This window comes from Chiloscyllium plagiosum, unplaced genomic scaffold, assembly GCF_037043375.1.
Source record: "Chiloscyllium plagiosum isolate Xiang-an unplaced genomic scaffold, Cpla_swu_hap1 HiC_scaffold_9, whole genome shotgun sequence".
Taxonomy (NCBI): domain Eukaryota; kingdom Metazoa; phylum Chordata; class Chondrichthyes; order Orectolobiformes; family Hemiscylliidae; genus Chiloscyllium; species Chiloscyllium plagiosum.
In genome coordinates, this window is record NW_028270147.1 from 28,413,891 (window position 1) to 28,436,502 (window position 22,612).

At 39.1% G+C, this 22,612-nt stretch overlaps 1 protein-coding gene across 1 annotated transcript in view; it reads left to right on the forward strand.

Annotated features, from left to right (window-relative positions):
- szt2 (SZT2 subunit of KICSTOR complex) overlaps positions 1-22,612 on the forward strand; it is a 260,612-nt gene that overhangs the window by 113,466 nt on the left and 124,534 nt on the right. The window contains 9 exon segments of the mRNA XM_087990508.1: positions 4,036-4,114; positions 5,709-5,894; positions 6,481-6,774; positions 7,653-7,962; positions 9,208-9,282; positions 16,404-16,542; positions 16,916-17,033; positions 17,840-17,969; positions 20,562-20,714. Coding sequence (XP_087846634.1) covers positions 4,036-4,114; positions 5,709-5,894; positions 6,481-6,774; positions 7,653-7,962; positions 9,208-9,282; positions 16,404-16,542; positions 16,916-17,033; positions 17,840-17,969; positions 20,562-20,714 — 1,484 coding nt within the window.

Sequence of the window (22,612 nt, forward strand, 5' to 3'; positions counted from 1 at the left end):
GCTTTGTCGCTGTTGTACCTGTGAAATGATTATTTTATTGATATTCTCATCCTTGGCTATTAAGCCTTTTGTAAGTCTGTCGTTGCTACATGATCACCATTTCTTATGGTTCAAAGATTGGTGTTGGAGACATGGCTTAAAAATGTGTTGTTGGAAAAGCTCAGCAGGTCAGGCAGCATCAAAGGAACAGGAGAATCGACGTTTCGGGCATAAGCCCTTCTTCAGGAATTGATTCCTGAAGAAGGGCTTATGCCCGAAATGTCGATTTCCCCTGTTCCTTTGATGCTGCCTGACATGCTGCGCTTTTCCAGCAACACATTTTTAAGCTCTGATCTCCAGCATCTGCAGTCCTCACTTTCTCCTAGTTGGAGACATGGGTTCTGGTTTGTGGTCAAGGGCACCCATACTGAGAAAAGTGGGATTTGTATCAGTGAAATAGTGTCTATGTGAACACTGACTGGTGTTCCTGCCTACTGCATAACCCATAGAGTGGATTTTAATATAAGCAGGAGGGGCAAATTTGGAAAGATGTGGTAAATCAGAGTAGAGTTAAACGCATTAATACAGGAATTAATTAGACTTCTGTGACAAGAAAGAATAGAGAGTACAAACCTAAAGGTCACCTACAGATGAGACAAGAACTTACAAAAAGAGTAAAAGATAAAAGTAAAGGGTCTGTATTCATAAGCATGTAGCATTCATACACAATAGATATACTGAGAGCACAAATGAAAATTAATGAGAATAATCTGGTAGAAACATCGCTTTAGGATGACTTGGATTGAGAACTGAATCTTGAAGGCCACAGGACATTTAAGAATGACAGAAAACCAGGAAAAGTTGAAGTTGTGGATATGTTGGTTAATGATGGTATTAAGGAGAAAGTGAGGTCTGCAGATGCTGGAGATCAGAGCTGAAAATGTGTTGCTGGAAAAGCGCAGCAGGTCAGGTAGCATCCAGGGAACAAGAGAATCGACGTTTCGGGCATAAGCCCTTCTTCAGCCCTCATTCCTGAAGAAGGGCTTATGCCTCTAATGATGGTATTAACCCAATAGACAGGGATGACCTAATGTTGGGAAAAACCTTTTTCATTTTTTTCATTTGTATCCAACAGTTTGAATAGAAATGAGAAATGATAAAGTGAAGCAGTCACTTGGGGGAATGGCTTACAGGTTTCCTAATGTAACCACATGATAGGATGAAGCAATAAGGAAGAAATACTGAGAGTTTGTCAGAAGGATATGTTGATGATCATGGAAGATTCTAATCTACATTTTAACTGGTAAAGTCAGAACAAAGATAGCCTAGACAAGGAGTTCATTGAATGTTTTCAGCATAATTTTCATTTTCATTCCTCCATATGATGAGACTCGCTGGCTGGGCCAGCATTTATTGCCCATCCCTAATTTCCCTTGAATGGAGTTGCTTGCTAGTGCCATTTCAGGTGGTAATTAAAAGCTAACTATGTTACTGTGGGTCTGTAATCACATGTAGGCCAGAGCGCGCACGAATAGCAGATTGCTTTTCCTGAAGGATATTAGTGAAGTAGATGTTTATTTATGACAGTTGACAATGGCTATATGTCAACAGACCAGACTTTAACTCCTGATTTATAAAATTGAATTCATATTTATATTATACTGGTATTCGACAAATGGAGTCAAAACAGATCCTCATGTTAGCTTGGATACTTTTTGTATTAGAGAACTCTAACTAGATCTTAATTTTGTAGCTTGCTACCATCCACGAGAACAAATTTCAGCTTGCAGATGTCCTTGAAACACTGGGTGATATTGCCACCCTTTTTATCCAATCTATCCTTTTCTAAATATTATAAACTCCTGGCTATCATTTGTATTTCTACCTCCAGTTATTTTACAGTTTATTCCTACCATTTCTTGTACCCCACCGGCACAATTGCTTTCAGTTCTGATGTCTTATTGCTGATGTTCCTTTTCTGTCTTGACACTCCTTTCACCTTACTCTTCTTAAAAATGTAGCAAATTGTTTCTGCACCAGACTTTTCTATCCTTTACTGATCCCAATTACTTACAATATTATAGTACTGTGCTTGTACAGTAATGCCAGCTTACCCCTAATCTCACTGATGGTACTTCAAAATATCTTAATCGGTGCTTATTGTGCTTTGGGAGATCCTGTAGTTGTGAAGTGCATGGTATAAATACAAGTTCTTTCTTTTACTCATTCATTTTACTTCAATAAGGCATTCGACAAAGTTCCCCATGGGAGACTGCTTAGCAAGGTTAGATCTCACGGAAGACAGGGAGAACTAGCCATTTGGATACAGAACTGGCTCAAAGGTAGAAGAAAGAGGGTGGTGGTGGAGGGTTGTTTTTCAGACTGGAGGCCTGTGATCAGTGGAGTTCCACAAGGAACGGTGCTGGGTCCTCTACTTTTTGTCATCTACACAAATGATTTGGACGTGAGCATAAGAGGTATTGTTAGTAAGTTTACAGATGACACCAAAAGTGGAGGTGTAGTGGACAGCGAAGAAGGTTACCTCAGATTACAACAGTATTGACCAGACGGGCCAATGGGGTGAGACGTGGCAGTTGGAGTTTAATTCAGATAAATGCGAGGTGCTGCATTTTGGGAAAGCAAATCTTAGCAAGACTTATACACTTAATGGTAAGGTCCTAGGGAGTGTTGCTGAACAAAGAGACATTGGAGTGCAGGTTCATAGATCCATGAAAGTGGAGTCACAGGTGAATAGTGAAGAAGGCGTTTGGTATGCTTTCTTTTATTGGTCAGGATATTGAGTACAGGAGTTGGGAGGTCATGTTGCGACTGTACAAGACATTGGTTAGGCCACTGTTGGAATATTGCATGCAATTCTGGTCTCCTTCCTATCAGAAAGATATTATGAAACTCGAAAGATTTATGGGGATGTTACCAGGGTTGGAGGATTTGAGCTATAGGGAGATGCTGAATAGGCTGGGGCTGGTTTCCCTGGAGCGTCGGAGACTGAGGGGTCACCTTTAGAGGTTTGCAAAATAACGAGGGTCATGGATAGGGTAAATAGGCAAAGTCTTTTCCCTGGGGTTGGGGAGTCCAGAAGTAGAGGGTGTAGGTTTAGAGTGAGAGGGGAAAGATATAAAAGAGACCCAAGGAACAACTTTTTCACACAGAGGGTGGTACGTGTATGGAATGAGCTGCCAGAGGAAGTGGTGGAGGCTGGTACAATTGCAACATTTTAAAAGGCATTTGGATGGGTATATGAATAGGAAGGGTTTGGAGGGATATGGGCTGGGTATATGAATAGGAAGGGTTTGGAGGGATATGGGCCGGGTGCTGGCAGGTGAGATTAGATTGGGTTAGAATATCTGGTCGGCATGGACGAGTTGGACCGAAGGATCTGTTTCCATGCTATACATCTCTATGACTCTAAGATCACGTAAGGCAACAGTTTTTTAAAAAAACTTCCTATTTGTATCCACCTTGTTTGGAATTGGTCAGAGAACCTATCCTAATCCATGCAACTGATAAATTTATAGAAACAATTGAGGTTAGTAGCCAAACCTAACTCCTGAAGTGAATTTTTATATGTTGCATTTCCATGCACTAGAAATATCCACCAAGCTACCAGCTATACCAGTCTTTACAAACTTGAAATAGATCTGTTGATTCAAGGACTATGATTAATACAAAGGGATTTTTGAGTGTGGAGATCTCTGTTTTTGCATCTGGAGCTATAGGATCTTTTAGGCATTGCGATTCTGGGAAAATTGAGTAGAGAGGGGCACCTATCAGCTAATCTTCCTTCTGTTAAATTAACACATCAGAATTGGGCAGTTTTTCTGACAGGCTTGTGCTTCTTCCTAACAGATTTTCCAGTATTTACTGTAAGAATAATCCAGGTATCGGAAATCTGCTTCTTCGTATTTCCAGGATGTATTTTTTTAACTGATCTGTCTTAAGTGCAGTGGATAGCGTTTTGCATTTTTACTGTTCCCAAACTTGAAAAACGTATCATAATGTCTCCTCATTCTTGACCTATGTATTGTGTTATTTCAGGATTACTGAGGCTTTGTGTGATCCACTGTCTAAGCTGCCTGTGTTGCACAAGCAAGCTGTTCTCGCTACAATGGATGAGGTACTGTCAAGAAATAGCAACTATTAAATTGTTTGACAGCATACTGAATGTTTTAGCAAGTGCCATTGATTCCATTAATTACCTCTGTATCAGTGCTGTATGGAAACCATGATTCTAAACAATTGGAACTTCGCCCAGTACAGGTAGACAATCCTTTATCCGAAACCCTCGGGACCAGCTGTCTTTTGGATTTCGGAGCTTTTTGGATAAAGGATTAAATGACACCTTCAAGGTAAAACTTAAAATAAATGCTGAACAGCAGACACACCTGTGATTACTATGAGCGCTGAGACAGAATTGATTCCTGCCATTGCTGGGCCAGACCGCTAAGTCACGCCTTAGTGATGTGGGTTCAGTTAACTGTTTGCACACCAAACAACATCGTTGTTGAGGAAAAAAAAAGTTCAGCTGTGTTTTTCTAATTGTATGGTACCTATCAACACACAGGATTTTCTGTTTCCTACCATTTTTATAGTCAATAAGGATTTTAAAAAAACGAAAACCCCTAATGAGGACCAAAGTGAGATCATTGTTTGTTATGTTTTATCCCTATCTTTTCAGGTAACATTCTCACTTATTGCTGTCTCAATTATGCATAATTACCAATAAAAAATGTATTTATAATGCAGCTTTAGCATAGAAAAATATTCCAATTATATACAGAGGCAGTGTTAAGAGCGAACCTGTGAACGTAACATATCTTGATTTTCTGAAAGTATTTCATAAGATACCAAACACAAGACTGGGACTCAAATCTCTCTGAGAAAGTAAGAATAAAGAAGTTATTTTCAGGATGACAAAGCACAACCCCTGGACTGCCATTAGAATCACTGTTTGGAGTTCTTTTGTGCCCAAAAATATGGAACTCACAAATGTGCCTAATTCCCTCAGTATTTACCTGCCTATCATCTATTTAAAAAAAAAGTTTACTTTCCTATTCATCCTCCTAAAGGAATTATCTTGCATTGCCCCACAATTTAACCCACTTGCCACCTTGTCCACTCACTTGTTCAAACTACATCCTTTTGTAACCTCTTTGACCTCTCTATCACTTATTTTCCCACTTAGCTATTTGCCATCTGCAAATTTGGATCTCACCATTCTCTCATCTAAGTCATTGATATAATTTGTGAATACTCCCCTGCTCTCTACAGCTCCAAACAAAAAAAACCTCAGCAGAATTGACAAGACTACTTTTAGTAAAACCGTGTTGATTCTGCCTCAATATATAATTTTCCAAATGCTGTATTGCAGCATCCATGCAACATGATCTAATAGAAGCTACTAGAAAGTAAGAAAGATATAATGTTCTGCAGCTTTTGAGTAGGATTGGCTTTGGGCAGATGGTAGTTTGAAATTGTGTATGTTGTAATTAGTGGTCAGTTTCCAATATCAAATCAGGTCCTGCAATGCTGTGATGGATGTGCAAGTTTCACACGATTTAAAATAATCTGTGAATGATTAGCCTCTGCTTTGTTTTTAGTTCAACTTTTAAGAATTTGGCAGAATAAGAGCCATGTAAAGGTTATGTTATGCAACTTGAGCAGTTATCTGTTGTTTTCTAAGCTGTTCTATTACACTACCTGTTATATAGATCCATTGGCTTCTGGAGGATGAGATTGTTTCAGCCTTGCGTCATTCAACAAATATTACTTTAGCTACCCTACAGAAAGTTGCAGATCATGTGTACATTTCAAAAGAAAGACCACGATGCCACAGCAAAGTGGTTCCCTTGAAGTTTGTTTTTGGTCCGGAGGAGTCACTGGAGAAATTTAAAGAGGTATGAAGAAACTTTAGGTGTGACTAACAGAGTCTCATGATCATAGAATTCAGAGAGCGTTGTTATGGCAAAAAAAATGGCAAGGTGTAATCATTATTTCTAATTTAAGATCCACATACAAATTGGCTTGAGGAAGGGGCTGGGCAGGAGGATGTGGGAATGGGTAAGAAAGGGAACCACTAAAACACTAATTATATGTTTTAAGATTACACAGGTGTCAAGCGAGGCAAGAATTAAACAATCCTAATTTGGAGTATATGAGATTGATTATTACATTTCTGCACTTTTCTTCAGAATAACTCTTGAAATATCACCCATGGGGAAAGTCTTCTTTCATCTCTGTCAAGCAAGCAATTATTGGTTTCGCCTAGCACATTCACATACATAGTATCAGTGTTAATGATTGGGAGCATCCCTCTATCTTATCTAATCAAAACAAATGTGTTTATTGTTGTACCAGCATAATTGAAGTGCAGCATCAGTTATCAACAGTTCAGAGATGATATAGAGACCGACAGGAGCTGATCGATTATCATTCCTATGATTATAATTTTAATAATTCCTTTTTTCATGTGTTCATCTTAAGGAATTTAAGCGCATGAATCTTCCAGGATACCTCCTCAATGAGGAGGCAAACAACTTCTACTATCTGTCTGTGAGTCGCTTGCATGCACAAAGAATTGAAGCAGCGCAGAAATGTTCCACAGACCTAGCACAGCATAGCCTGGCAAGTGAGTGTGTGGCAGTCGCATGTGATGAGAGTGCAGATGCAGAAGTAGCTCTGATATGCCATCAACAACAGGAAAATTGGACTGAACAAATGGAAGTGACAACAGCATCAATATTAACTGAGGGAGAGAAAAGTGAAGAAAAATTGCAGGTAAACCAGTTTCAATCAGCTGATGGTATCCATCTTTCACTTGTAAAATGAAGGGTTTAGTTGTTTAAGTAGTGTTAAAAGTATTTTCTTTACAGTTGATCAGAAATTGACCACTGCTGTAACAAAAGAGCTATAAGCTGTGCATCCAGTGCAGGCTATTAAATTTATTTTGTTAAAATTGAAATGATTTTCTGATATGATAATGCAATAGGCATATAATGTTTAGCTAAGGAGGTAGTATGGCCTTACAAACATTCCTGTTTTTTTTTTTAAAGTTATTTTTATAGACTAGGATGGAACTTCCATGAGTTTAGCCCTCATAGAAATTTCTTTAAAGTTTCCAAAATAAAGAAAAGACAACATGTTGTCAATGTCATCGAGTATTTGGATTGGTTAAAATGGAGCAAGCAATGGACATATATTGTTATGTAAGAAGAAACTAAGGGTAGATTTTTGAAGTTTGTATCTAGAGAGAATCATCAACATTTGGAATATGTGACTGGTCGATACATTAAGAATGTATTCATTGCTGGCAATCTGGCTGTGACCAGTCATTAAAGAAGAAAGATCCCACTGGATGATCAATCTTGTAGCTAGTGTTCTGGAACTTACTTCAATTGACTTTGAAGGTCAGAAGAATTTTGTAGATTTTCTTGCCCCTGAATTGACCTCTCCTTGAATATTACAGAGTTACTGATAGCTGGGAATGCTTTGGCGATTGTGTTATTTCCAATAACACCATAAAAGTTTGGTAACAAGTTTGATTGACTTGCCAATCTTTCCCTGTCTGTTATTTTCATATATTCATTTCTGGGAATATGAATGCTATAAGTTGAATCACTTGTTATTCATGCCTTGCTGTGGTCTGTATTTTAAAGGTCTTGAAGAATGAAAACAAACCAACATCTGAGAGAACAGTGATACCTGCTGTGACTAATGAAGCATATCTTACGTCAACTGAATTAGTTGAAGAGAGCATGGAAGGGAAAAGCTGTCTGTCTATCAGCCAGTCTGATCAACAGGATCAAGTATTTACAGTGATCAAGCCTGACCGATCTCTTACTAGTACACCTCTCCAACAGTCAAGCCCAGGACCTGAGAGAGTACCAGTGGCAAATCCCCCATCACAGGCCTCTTCTGCTGTGAGTCTCGTCGAATCTGTGCAGTCCAATATACCTGGCAGTACAGGTGTGTCATATTTTACAAATTTAACTCATATGCTGACTTGGAAGTTAGAATGTTAGCCTGTTAGGTTCCAAAGTAGGTGCTTGCAGGTTAAATCCTTGTCTTACGCCAAGGGTCGAACACAAAAGGGATTGAACAGAAAAGCTTAGTATGTGGCAAGTGTGCAGTGAATGTTTGAATATTGGATTCAATTGTAAGGTTGCTTCGTTATCCACAAGAGTTTCATGGAAGTTGGAATTCGCACCGTGGCCTCACACCGTGCCAGGGATGTGGGTTTGATTCCAGCCTTGGGCAACTGTCTGTGTGGAGTTTGCATGTTCTCCCTGTGTCTGCATGGGTTTCTGCCACGTGCTCCGACCTTCCCCCCACTGTCCAAAGATGCGCAGGTTAGGTAATTGGCCATACTAAATTGTCCCATAGTGTCCAGGGATGTGCAGGCTTGGTGGTTACAGGAATAAGGTGTGTCTGGATGGGATGCTGTTTGGGACGGTCACTGTAGACTGGATGGGTCAAATGATCCCTATCTGCACTGTAGGAATTCTATGATTTTGTAGAAACCCACTAAAATGTATGTTGAATATGTTGTTGTTCTTTTGATTTTTTTCACAGGGTCTTGAGCACTTCATTCAACAAGACAGGAAGTGGATGTCCATGATCTCATAACATTTATTATCCATTTAATTTTAAATCTGGGACACCTGAGTCCTTTTAGGTCGAGAAGTCCAGGCTGGTAGCTCTTAATTGTTCAAAAGAAAGCTCCTTATTAAAATAGAGATTTGTGGATCCTATTTTTACATGTTGAAAGCTTGATTATGTAACATAAGTAGCCCAATCACAAGCTGAAACAGAACATCTGTGTTAGCTTAATAACCATAATCATCATTTTCAGTGTAAGTGAATTTATAATGCTAAATTCTGAAATTATGCTAGATATTTGACTACTACTGGTTGAAGTTGGGAGAGTTCTTGAGCATGAACAGATGGCTAGTTAGACTACCAACCATAGCAAGGCTGGCATTGTTTGTTTGGGCTTCCTTTAGGTCACACAGAGAATAAAGCCTAGCAGAACAACACTTATAGCAGCTGCAAAGTCCCTGACCAGTTCAGGGCATCTTATTGATGTTTTTTGTGTTCACTCTCTTCCTTCTGCTTGTATCCTCCTTTGGATTCTTCATTTTTCTCACAGTATTATGTATTTTTCATCTGTGTTTGATCCTTGACCTCCTCTCTTATGTCTGTCTCTTTTAGGCTTTTGCAAGCTGAGACCAAGCCGAGTACAGAGTGTGGTTTCCAGTCAGGGCAGTCTGGATTCTGATCTATTAGGTGAGAGAATCTTTTCTGTAGCTTTGGTTTTTAAAACCATATGTACTTTGTTTCATTAAGTTATGTGAATGGAACTAACAGTGGAAAGGTACAGAAAATGATGCGCTAATAAATGTGATTAGAGCGGCTGTGCTCTGCTATAGCTCCATTTGATCACATTTCCATTACAGATCCTCAGGATGCACAAGTAACTGTATTTTGTACCTTTGTTTGCAACTTACAAAATGGCAAGAAGTGGATTTCTTCATTCACGTTCATCTTTGCACTAAATGAGTAACTAATCACTGAATTTTACAGGAGAGAACAAAGTCATTCAGCCCACCATACCTATGCTAGCTCTTTTAGAAAGCATGCCTAAGTTGCCGCAGAAGGGAACATGCGTTACATTAGATTACTTAGTGTGGAAACAGGCCCTTCAGCCCAACAAGTCCACACCGACCCGCCGAAGCGCAACCCACCCATACCCACTCCCCTACATTTACCCCTTCATCTAACACCACGGGCAATTTAGCATGGCCAATTCACCTAACCTGCACATTTTTGGACTGTGGGAGGAAACCGGAGCATCCGGCGGAAACCCACGCAGACACGGGGAGAATGTGCAAACTCCTCACAGTCAGTCGCCTGAGACGGGAATTGAACCCGGGTTTCTGGCACTGTGAGGCAGCAGTGCTAACTACTGTGCCACTGTTAAATAATTTTGAAGGCTAAAGTATAATTTTATCCATGTATCTGTATTAGCCAGACTGCCTCAAAGTTTCTGTTCTTCCCGTTATGATGAATGGAAACATTTTAGTGTTTTGTTTCTAAAAAGGTAGTACATGCATAATTGTGTTTTCCTAACTTTTTAATGACTAGTTCTTTTTAAGTAACTTCCTTTCTCAGACTGTACTGCAAATCGTTTTAATTGATTGTCTCTCAAATTAAGGGTTACACTTTTTTCTGCCATGGGTCTTCATGTGATTAAACAGGCTGATTCCTGACCCATAGATCTATGGACACATGGGCAGGATGTCCTGTGAAGTAGTGGAATCTGGAGTGCATGATTTCAATATGATGAAGCTTTATGGATAAGTTGTCATTTTGAATAATTGGTCGCGTGCACCTCAATCATTAAGGTCAATGGCACCATGCTTCAAGGTAAACTTCGGTGTGTCTTTGGAGCATTTTCTTTGACCTTCCTAGAACTTTCACTGTTTGAGCATTGATAAAAACTGGACCTGGCACCAAAGGTACTCTTCAGTTATCCAGCTTTAATTTCCAGTACCACCTAGTTGGTTTTGCCTTAGTGCATGAGAAAGATTTCACTAGAAATGCCCCCACCATGTTCTCTACATAAATGAGGGGGATTTTTGAACAAAGTTGAAGAACAGCTGATCAGGCAACATCCGAGGAGCAGAGGATTCGACATTTCGAGCATAAATTCTTCGTCAGGAATGAGGGGGTGGCCCAGGGGTGGGGGGGTCTGAGAGATAAATGGGAGGGGGACGGGCTGGGGGCAAAGGTAGTTGAGAATGCACTAGGTAGATGTAGGTGTAGGTCAGCGAGGAGGGTAGTATGGATAGATGGGAAGGAAGATGGACAGGTAGGACAGGTCAAGAGAGCAGTGCCGAGTTGGAAGGTTGGATCTGGGGTAAGGTGAGGAGAGGGGAAATGAGGAAACTGGAGAAATGCACATTGATCCCGTGTGGTTGGAGGGTCCCAAGGCAGAAGATGAGGCATTCTTCCTCCAGGCATCGGGTGGTAAGGGTTTAGTGGTGGAAGAGGCTCAGGACCTGCATGTCCTTGGTGGAGTGGGAGGGGGTGTTAAATTGTTTGGCTATGGCACGGTGGGGTTATTTTCTGTGTTTGTCCCGGAGATGTTCTCTGAAGCGTTCTGCAAGTAGGCGTCCTGTCTCCCCAATGTACAGGAGACCACAGTGGGAGCAATGGATACAGTAAATGACGTGTGTGGAAGTGCAGGTAAATCTTTGACGGATGTGGAATCTTTGAATAAATGCTAGTGTTCCTCTTGAAGTCAATTTGTTAAAACATTAAGGCCAAACTCCTGCAAAGTCAACTGTGATCTTGCAATTCACTTATACTAAGGAGTAAACCAATAACCTCCAGGATAGCTATTCATTCAACTGGATACGTGGCTGAATTTCTATCATATTTCTACTGAAAACATATTGCAATTTTTTTCCTTGATACTCTTAACTTTATGCTGTGTCTGCAGTCATTGAATACTGTGCCAGTCAAAGATTTCTTGGATCTAATTTCTCCATGGCCTTAAAAAGTTTTAAGGATCTACCATCAAGTCTACCTTATTCTCTTATTAAGGACATAAACTACCAGAGTAGTTGATCATTCCTCATAATCCATCATCTGAGTTGAGGAATCACCGTCAAAGTGCCTCTTTAGATTCCCTCTAATAGTGCTACATCATGTAGTTTCTATATTAAGGAGCCCAGAATTAAATGTACGACTCCAGATGTGGTCTCATCAAAACTGCATACAACTTAAAAGGTTAGCAGCTATAAATGTTGGCATTTCTTTTTATGACCGCCAGTGCGCCCTGAACAGATGGGTTTATCAACCTGTCAACTAAGAATTCCAAATCTAATGAGCTTTCGCAGAATTTCTAGTTGTCAAACTTTCTTCTGTACTTCTTTTGTTTAAATTGTTCTTGGCTTCTTTATGATTAAATGATCACAAATGAATGATTCAGCAGTTTGTCATTCCCCATCATAGACCATCAACGTCCCAATGGTAAATTTTGTAATGCCAGATTGCATCCTTTCCTTTGCTGCTGATGTGCTGCATTTTGCTAATTATGTTTGGTTACATTTCACTGAAACTCTCTCCAACCAGGTTTTTTGGCATTAAAACTATCATGACTTGATAGTTTTCTTCTTTCTTGTTGGTCCTCACCAGATGGTTATACACCCAGAACCTTGACACATAATGGGAGATGAGGAAAGCAAGTTCTGGGCTATATTGATCACAAATTATTACAGTGGTGACGAAGCCACCCTGGGTCACTAATCTCCAAGATAGACAAAAGAAGTCCAGCTCTTACTCCTGACCAGTTGGATTCTCTTACAATATCTCAACTTCCTTTATTCTATATAAAAACATGCCAATTCATTCATATTTTGCACTGTTTATTTCACATTGTCACTTAAAGTTACATTGGCCACCACCTCTGCTGAGCCTGTCCTATCATTGGAATAGACCATATACAGAAATTGTGTTATTATCTGGTACATTATAAGGTTTGATTCTCTGTGTATGAACTTGTCAAGCTATTTCTTTACTAGTCTGTACGATAGCTCTCAGTTTTGGTTCTAGTCCCCAGGTGTTAGGAAGGAGGACTTCGAAGGGTCATCATGGTCGATTCCTGTCCCTTACTTAATACCTGGTGATCTGTCCATCCTCATTCCTCTTTTGGGACTTCAAAGCCAATTTAAGGCCAGTTGAGAAACTATAAAGTGGTGTGCTATCTGCAAAATAAACAGAAAAAGAAAGGTGTTGAAGTAATCAGAAAATACTGACAAAAATGTATCCAGGCAGGAATTGAGAATTAAAGCTGGGATTTCTGCCACGCTATCAAGCTAAAGAAAGAAATAATAACAAAGCACTGTAGAAACTCAGCAGGTCGAGCAGCATCTCTGGAGAGAGGAACACTTAATATTTGTGCCTGATCTGACTCTCCTTTGGAATCCTTCAGTAAGGAAGAATATGATTGTTTTAAAAAGGAACAGATGTTTCTAAGTTAATGGACCGGAACTCACATGTTTAGAATAGTTTTAATTTCATCAATATGTGAAAATATATTATGCAAAATGAAAAACTGAAATTTACTTAAAGTTATTATACCCAAAGCAAAACAACATTTCGATAAGTTGGGCGAAAAATGTATCTTTTGTAAATGTTGCATGAGCCAAATATTTTTTGTTCAGTCTTTTGAGGGCCAGATTTTGCTTGAGGTTGATCGTCAGTGTCAGATTGCTGCAACATGGAGTGAAGAAACATGGATAAATGCCTTTTGTTATGAAGTTGAAGGCATGTACTGTACCTTTAAGAAAGAGTGAATGCTGTTCTGCACTAAGAGTTTACAAGAGCAGTCTCAGAGTGTACTGGAAAATTGAAAATATGTAACATTTGGCTGTGAAATAGATACTTGAGTTGGTTGCTGTTTTGACAGCAATTCGAATTTAACCAATCAGTTTAAATTCAGCCCCAGTTGAGTTTGAATTTATTGTTTTGCCAACATCGTACCAATGAGATGATCTGATGTAGAAGATATAAAAAAGGCAGGCATATTGAAAATCAGACAGAGCAATCAGACAGAGACCTAAGACCTAAGACATTGAAACGCTCTTTGTCAAAGGTGCCTTTTTATATGAAACATCTACACAATAAAAAGAAAAAAAGATGACCTCAGGAGATCGTCAGCCAGAAGAAAGACACCAAAGGCGACAACCGCTGCATGGTTTTGAAATTAATTTGTAATTTTAATAAGTGTTTTATTGGAACAGTACATTGCTATAGAGTTGGAGGCAGATAATAAGCAATTAAGAGAAGGGGGGGCTTCGAGTTGTGAATAGTTATTGTTTAATGTTCACTTTTAGAGGTAAAGAATAAATTGATATTATTTTCTTTAAATAGTGGAATTTGGGAGTTCTCTGTCACTCATATTTTAACTTCATATATTATGAAGCAAGGTGAGCTTTTCTGAGTATTTAGTTTAATTAACAGAGGGGTTCACTGCTGTGTCATAACACCACCGTTTCTTGCACAGTGAACTCTCAAGCTCATTCATCTTACTGTGGGCAGTTTTCTAGTGGAAACAAGATGTTTTTTTCCACAGTCACAGGTGGAGAGAAAAAGACAAAAATGACTATGAAACCAAAATTGCAATTAACCATGCAAATAAAATCAAAAACCAAAGCTGGCTGATTGAAACAATATAATAGAGTTGGTGAGCATTTATAAATATAAAAGACAGGTTTATGATTTGACTTCAATGTACCAGAAATGGTTGTATATCTGTCATGCTGAGTAACTGGCTATAGGTCCTGTGTTTTAGTTGTAAGAGCACAAGAATAAGAAACAGGAATGGGCCAGGCAGCCCTTAGAGCCTGCTCCACAATTCAGTAAGGTCATGATTGACCTGGCTGTGATCTCATCTCCACTTTCCCTATCAGCATCTCGTAATCCTAGATTCCCTTGTCTATTAAAAATCGATCTAACTCATTCTTAAATTTAAAGACACAGCCTCTCCTACCTTCTGAGCAAGAGAATTCCACACTTAACAACACAGAAAAACATTTTTGTTCATCTTTGTCAGGTGTCCTTCTAATTTAAAGTGTAGGCCACATCTTAACTGTTTCATCTGCATTCTCTTGATTTTGTTCATGACTTTCTGATGATAAAGCCATCACAGTTCTCCAAATGGAGCCTTGGCATTGATCTAAAATATTCTATTCTGATTTTTAATCGATTATCCAGCATTAAATCCTAATAGTTGATTTAATCACATTGAATGAATAATACCACATACAGATTTTTTTCCTTTTGTAATAAAAATCTATAATATTCTCAAACAATTACCTCTTCAATTAACATTAAGAAAGAACGAAAAATGAAGTTTGTATTATACATGATGCAACAATTTTTAATTTTTTCAATATAATATGTTCTTTCAGTTATAAACAGTTGCTTGGAGCTACATAATTTGAATATTGCCAGAAAAAGACAAGTTTAGCCAGCATTTGCAAAAATTGCCATAGTGTCCAACGTTGGGTGTAATGTAAATCTGCAATTGGACAATGTTTGTTGGATAGTCTTGAATGTGTGAAGAATTATACTGATGATCAGTTTAGCATTAAGCATCAGGCTTGAAGTGTTGGGTAGTTGTGTAGGCTATTAATACACAGGGCCCTGTTCTTTGCAGGTAGAAAGAACATGTTCACACACAGTATCTGTTTCAACTGAACTGAATATATGACAGCTATTCACTGGTTCCATATCTTAGGGCAGTGCACTGACCAGTTAGAGTTAACTTGCTTGGTTTAACATTTAAACAAAACCTGGCTGTTCATTGTCAGCCATCATCAATTGATGAATTTTCCATGGCAATGCTCCTGCCAGTCAGTCAGCTTGCCAAATAATCATTACTCCCCTCTCGTTCAGTATAAATGTTAGATTTCCTCTGAAACTTGGTTTTCTTGCAAATAGATCTGATGAGTCCAAGATGTATCTTTCTTAAGCTATATTTATCATTTCCACTATTTGCAGTATGAAACCCGGAAGGGTTCTGCTTCTTCATAACATTTAATTGCTATTTTGAGTTAGAGAGGATACCTTGGTAGGCCATTAACAAAGCTGCATGCCTCTAAATGCTCCAGGTGTTGGAAGGTGGATACAAATTAGCTGCTAGCTATAATGTAGGAGTAAGTAGTTTCTGATTGAGAAATATCAAATAAAGCAATGCAGTCTTCTACTGCATCCTGATTCAATGGGTTTCTTTCAACTATAAGTAAGGTAGCCTGAAGTAATTTCTATGCTTTTCACAAAGCATCACTGTCATGATGTAATACTGAAGTGTATAAGGAGTTTGGAGCATCTATGCTTCAGTCTGGACTACATTTAAATCTTAAGAGTTGCTCAACCTCAATATTATGCTGTCTTAGTATAAACCTAATTATTAACTGGACAATATAATGAGGATCGATTCTTATACACAGAGGGTTTACTTAGATTAGGTTACTTACAGTGCAGAGGGTTTACTTAGATTAGGTTACTTACAGTGCCCAACAAGTCCACTTAGATAGTTTGTTACCCAGTAAGGTACTGACTGTGTAGGTTCAATTTCTGCCTGGCTGAGGGTTCCAAGAAAGACTCTCCTTCACACCTTACCTCCTTGCAATTCCTTAGTTCCTCTGGCTCAGCACACCTATAAGCCACCCAAGTTGCTCATAAAGATTGGAGTTTTGATACCTTGTTAGAAAAGAGGAGACCATCAGTTTGGGATACTATGCACATAAGCAATTGCAGACCATGATATTGGTTAGGCCTGATTTGTTAAGTCTGAAGTGGCATGGTTTTGATTTGATTTTCTGGGCCATTTGTAGGATATGATGGAGGCAGCAGTGATTCAGAGTGCGAAGGTGCTACCATGAATGAACAGGACCCAAAATGTCCCCTGATGCCTGACTTTTGGCTGATCATCAGAATTCACCATGATCGAGTTGAAGTTTATTGTCATACACGGTGAGTATAAGATGATCGCCAACTTTCTGTCTATAAATAATGTGACATGGTCACACTAAATTTAAATGGGTGAGCGGTCCAAATAGTATGGCATATTAACCATTAACCATAATATCCACATTTTCATTTGTATTTGGAGATTGAAGTGTATTTGCATACCAAAGATGACAGGTAGGTTCTTCAATATTTTTGATTTATTTTTAAGATATGCAGTTGACAAATATTCTGTTAATCTAATATTTTTTCTCTAAATTGGAGATTAAATTTGACTTTTTAATGTTAAGGCAAGTAATCATGTTTATAGATTCAATGTGGCTATGGCAGAGAAGGATAAGAAAGGCAATGTTTACAAATACTTATTGTATTTTTCTAGGAATCTTATTGGGATAAAGGATGAGTCAGAAGTTGAAGAAGAGGAAGAACTCGAATACTTGCGTCTCTATAGAATAGTGATTGAGAAAATTACGGAGATTTGTCGTATGGTCAACCAGGTAATCATAAACTTGAGGCTGAGTGTTGGTTTGAATTTTGGCAAGGAGGGAGCCCCAGTATTGAATGAAGCCAGACTTTGTAGATGGTTGGTGAGCAGAAGGTTGTATCTGGAATTCTGTGGACAAATCCTAGAAGCCAACTCAGTGAGCTGAAATTAGCAATCACAATTGGTTTGAAGCCCTTAGTTTGACTTCCGGTTTTCAGCATTGAAACCTCGAATCAGGTATGCTGTGTGAGACTGTATGTAAGGCTGTTTCGTTCATAGGTGAGGTGGCTGTTATGTTATGTGAATCAATACTAGGTGAAACATTGCAATATTTTTGACCACCCAGGGACCAAGGCAAGAGGCTGATTGAACCTTTTTGAATTGACCAATTCTTTCAGCAGACATGGATCTACTCCATAGATCCAGATACTTTGTCCACTTTTACTTTGACTGGCTTCACTAATACTGTTATTGATTGTGATATATTTCATCTCACTGTAAACAAATTCTGGATTTACTTCCTTCCCTGTGTCCTTCTATTTTGAAAGCACCCAGGTAAAATTCTTGTTAAATATCCAGGCAAATTGCTACTTATCATTTTGCAGATGATAGAATCCCACATGCAAATGTTAATGGATGTGAATTAACCTTTATTTGACACCACCCTTAACTTTGGTATTGTCATGTCTTTGCACTTTTGAACCTGTCAATGTACTATATTGTTTGGCTTGAAAATTGTTTGATAATTCTGCACCACTGCATATTCTGGCTAACATTCCACGCTGTTCTATACTTTCATTTCTTCTTCATTTGTCACAGCGCCTGTTACTTCAGGATCTGCATGACAGTCATGTCTGTAATTCATTGCTTGTCGCTGAAAGTGAAGAGGACATCTGGAAGAATGAAACCCCCTATCCTTCATATCGTCCACGGGCTACAGCTAGTGATGGTTTGCAATAACATTCCTAATTCACCCAATTTTATATTTTATTCATATGTTAATTTTCAATGTCTGTTTCAGGTCATCTTTCAACTATGCAGGAAAGCTAAGTAACCTAGGATGAAATTAGATATTCAAAAGGTTCTAAATTATTTCAGAAGTTATTTGCCTCAGCGAGTTTTGAGAAGATCTGTAGCTCTGGTTGGGATTTGGATGTAGGTTTGCTCGCTGAGCTGGAAGGTTCATTTCCAGACAATTTGTCACCTTAGGTAACATCTTCAGTGGGCCTCTGGGCGAAGCACTGCTGATTCCTGCTTTCTATTTATATGTTTGGCCTCCTTTGGGTTGGTGGGTGTCATTTCCTGTTCTTTTTCTCGGGGTGGTGGTAAATGGAGTCTAACTCTCGATGTGTTTGTTGATAGAGTTCCGGTTGGAATGCCATGCTTCTAGGAATTCTTGTGTGTCTCTCTGTTTGGCTTGTTCTAGGATGGATGTGTTGTCCAAGCCGAAGTGGTGTCCTTCCTTATATGTGTGTAAGGATACTAGTGAGAGAGGGTAATGTCGTTTACTGGCTAGTTGATGTTCATGTATCCTGGTGGCTAGTTTTCTGCCTGTTTGTCCAATGTAGTGTTTGTTACAGTTCCTGCACGGTACCGCGTGAGAATTCCTAGAAACATGGCATTCCAAAGGGGCCCAAACATATAAATAGAAAGCAGGAATCATCAGCAATGCTTAGCCCAGAGGCCCACTGATGATGTTCCCTAGTATGGTGATGAAATGTCTGGAAATGAACCTTCCAGCTCAGCGAGCAAACTTACATCCAGTTATTTGTCTCAATTTAATTCTTTTTGTCAGCCTTCGAATTTCCAAACGTGAGGTCATTATGGAATTACATAAACAATAGTTTCAGCACTATCGTGTGCTTGGCTTTCTGTTGCAGAGGTGATGTACAAAAATGTTTGGAAGCAGTGATTAAAATTTATATGTTCATTTGACTATCTAGTCATTGTAGCCAGTTTCAAGGCTAGAAGTTCAGGAATCAAAAGCTTGCTAAGTACAGTTACAGTGAGAGAAAGATAGCCAAATGCATCTATTAGAAAACTCCACAGTCGTATCCTGGCACCAATTGAAGGAGAAATCAAGAGTAAAATCGGAAGTAAAAACAGAAATTGCTTGAAGAGCTCAGCCAGTCTGGCAGCATGTGTTTCTGACCCTTCCTCTGAACAGCACAGGTGCTGCCAGACCAGCTGAGCTCTTCCAGCACTTTCAGTTTTTGTTTCTGATTTACAGCATCCACAGCTCTTTCAGTTTTTACCTAAAAACAGAAGTGACAGGAGGAGAATTGGATGGGTGGACAACGTTGAGTTGTGGACAGAGGAGCCTTGATGATAGCCAAACAAGCAAGATAAAGCTAATAATCCCATAATTCTCTGGTGGAAACACATGAATGTCTAATTTAGATATTTTGACATGACTTTAGAATTTGCATCCCATTTAATTAATAACCAAGTGTAAGTTGAACAATAAGCCCTAATTGTAGTAAATGTTTACAGGTGAATTAATGGATAGCATCACATGTTTGTTTTGTTCTTGGAATGCGTAAAGTACCATAATACCAATCCAGTGACGGATTGCAGAACAAGATTTAGCCATTCAGCCCCTCAAGCTGTACTACAGTAGACACTGATCAGTATCTTAATTCCATCCTATCCACCTTCCTTAAAACTGACCCTTTTTTAAATAAAGTTGTAAAGCAAAGCAAAAATCATGGCAAGCTGCTTAGAAGCTCAATATTTCAGAAAGCTAACAATGGGACTAAAAGCAGATAAGCAAGGTTAGAATAGTCTTTCTTGAAGAACATGTCTTATTGTATGATGAATAACAGTGGGTTTGTTTCTTTAGTGGACCATCAAGGTTGAATTATGCACATGGCTGAGCCAGAGAAATCATTCCTTACATCAGACTAAAACAGCCTGTGATTATAATGTGTGGATTCTTTGGCATGTTAAGGTCACTGAGTTTGAAGTAAATGCCTTAAACAGGTTAAGGAATTAACAGATGCATGTCTTGAGCTGATGTGCTTGTAGCTAGATGATGCAGTTTCCTCGGTATTTTATATCTTTTAATTAATTTTCTAAAGAGTTCATCTCTTCATCATTACTCTTGAAAGACCATATCATTAGCATTTCTTGTATTTTGGTTCTATTTTCAAAGTAATTGACTTCTGAACCAAGGAAGACAGTTTCTATTTATCTCTAATTGCTGTTTTGATACAAGCAAATGCACAACCTCTCAAAATATATACATTTGGTGTTTTTAGCAATCTTAACTTTTTAAATTCATTTTTGGGATGTGGGCGTTGCTGGCTGGCCAGCGTTTATTACCCGTCCTTAGAAGGTAGTAGTGAACTGCCTTTTTGAACCGCTGCAGTCCGCATGCTGTGATTTGACCCACAATTCCACTGGAGAGGAAATTCCAGGATTTTGACACAGTGACATTGAAGGAACTGATATATTTCCAAGTTAGGATGGCAAGTGGCTTGGAGGGAAACTTGCAGGTGGTGGTGTTATTGTTTCACATTTTTGTTCTGTTCACTCACAGACTATTCAACAGATGATAATTATCAGTCAAAGGATTACTTGGCTGCCACAATGCATTTTATGGCAGGCCACTTTTCTTGTGAAGTGGTGTGGAAGACCATCATACATATCCACCCTCGACTCAAGATGGGGCCTAACATGGGTGTCGCGAGAGGTATGCTAAACTTTGGGACATTCCACATTGTATATTTAATTGGATTTAGTGTCAATGCGTACTCCCATACATTATCCCCATAAAAATGGTGAGCCTTTACTTTCAGAATTTTTAAATATACCATGAGCCATGGATTGAGCAGATAAACTCTGCTCATTGTACTCAGTGCCTACCTGTAATTGTACTCTGGCCAACTAAAATATTTCACAGGCTACTTCATAATTTCTTTGTCTTTGCTAAAGTGAAAGAATATGCTTGGTCACACTGTTCCATGGGACGCTAGACAAAACTATTGAGTGGAAAATAGTATATTGACAGTAATTATGAGCATTCTTTCAAATGTTGAGGGTACAAAAGGAAATGTATTAGCATGGTCCTAGACATGTGGTTTACAGTTACGTAGTATGTGGAAAGGCTAAAGAAGCTGGAGTTGCTCCCCATAGAGTAGAGGAGTTGAAGGAGATTTGATTGATGCGTTTTAAATCACGAAGGGTTTTCACAGAATAAATCAATCAAATCTATTTTCATTGCTTGAAAGATCTTAACTAGAGGACACAGGTTTAAGGTGATTAGAAAAAGAACCAACAAGACATAAAAAATGGTTTTTTTTTACACACTGTGTGTGTTAGATTTGGAATGTGGTGCCTGAATGAGTCGTGGATACAGATTCAGTCATAGCTTTCACCAGAAAATTGGTTACACGTTTGAAGGAGAAAAACATGCAAGGGAATGAAAAACGAACAGAGAAGTGGACTAATCTGCTGTTCAAAAGGTTGTCTTAATAAGATGGATGGCCTCCAGTGCTGTGATAGTCTAGATTCTTTGATTTTGTAACATTAAAATGGTGTTTTACCCATGTAAGTATAGCTGCCAAACAAACCACATGAAGAGAAGGTGTAAATGGCAACAACAAACTTCAAAAGCTGCTGTCGAAAAACAAGCAAGCAGAGGTTGTCATCTAAAATTGTTAAAGTCATTGTTGTGAAAGGTTATGATGTGCCTAATCAAAAGATAATATTCTGTTCCTTGAATAGCAGATTGAGATTCATTGGAACAAGAAGAAGGCCAAGCCAAACAGGTCTTAGTCAGAGTTGACCAGAAAATTAAAATGGTACAAACTTTGGCGTCAGGCTTATAGACTAAACAAAGCAGTACTCCAATCGGTGTTTGGTCCCAATAGCCTTCACAGCCAGCATGAATCTGCCATCAAGTATGTCTGTTCCCACCTCAGCCTACCCTACCCTTTCAGCATTCCAAAGATTAGTTCTGGTGCAATAACCTGAATCTTGAACATGACCTGCACTTCCCAATTAAACTTCACACGCTTTTGCAGGCAGTGTGACATTAGATTAGATTAGATTACATACAGTGTGGAAACAGGCCCTTCGGCCCAACAAGTCCACACCGCACCGCCGAAGCGCAACCCACCCATACCCCTACCCCTACATCTACCCCTTACCTAACACAACGGGCAATTTAGCCTAGCCAATTCACCTGACCTGCACATCTTTGGACTGTGGGAGGAAACCGGAGCACCCGGAGGAAACCCACGCAGACACGGGGAGAACGTGCAAACTCCACACAGTCAGTCGCCTGAGGCGGGAATTGAACCCGGGTCTCTGGCGCTGTGAGGCAGCAGTGCTAACCACTGGGCCACCGTGCCGCCCACATCTGTCCTGTACTTTAGTAGACATTCCTTTTTGTTTGCTGTACTGTATTTACAGCTCATAATACTGTTTTCTCCAAATTGAGAAAACAAGATCCAGACTGGAATGACCCCTTTATGGAACAACTTGGTTCACTGTGCAAACCTGATTCCAAGCTTTTGCCGTTTAAATTCTCAGGCTTGTGACCTCTTTCTGATAACTCTACCTAGTTCCAATGTAGCTCAACATAAG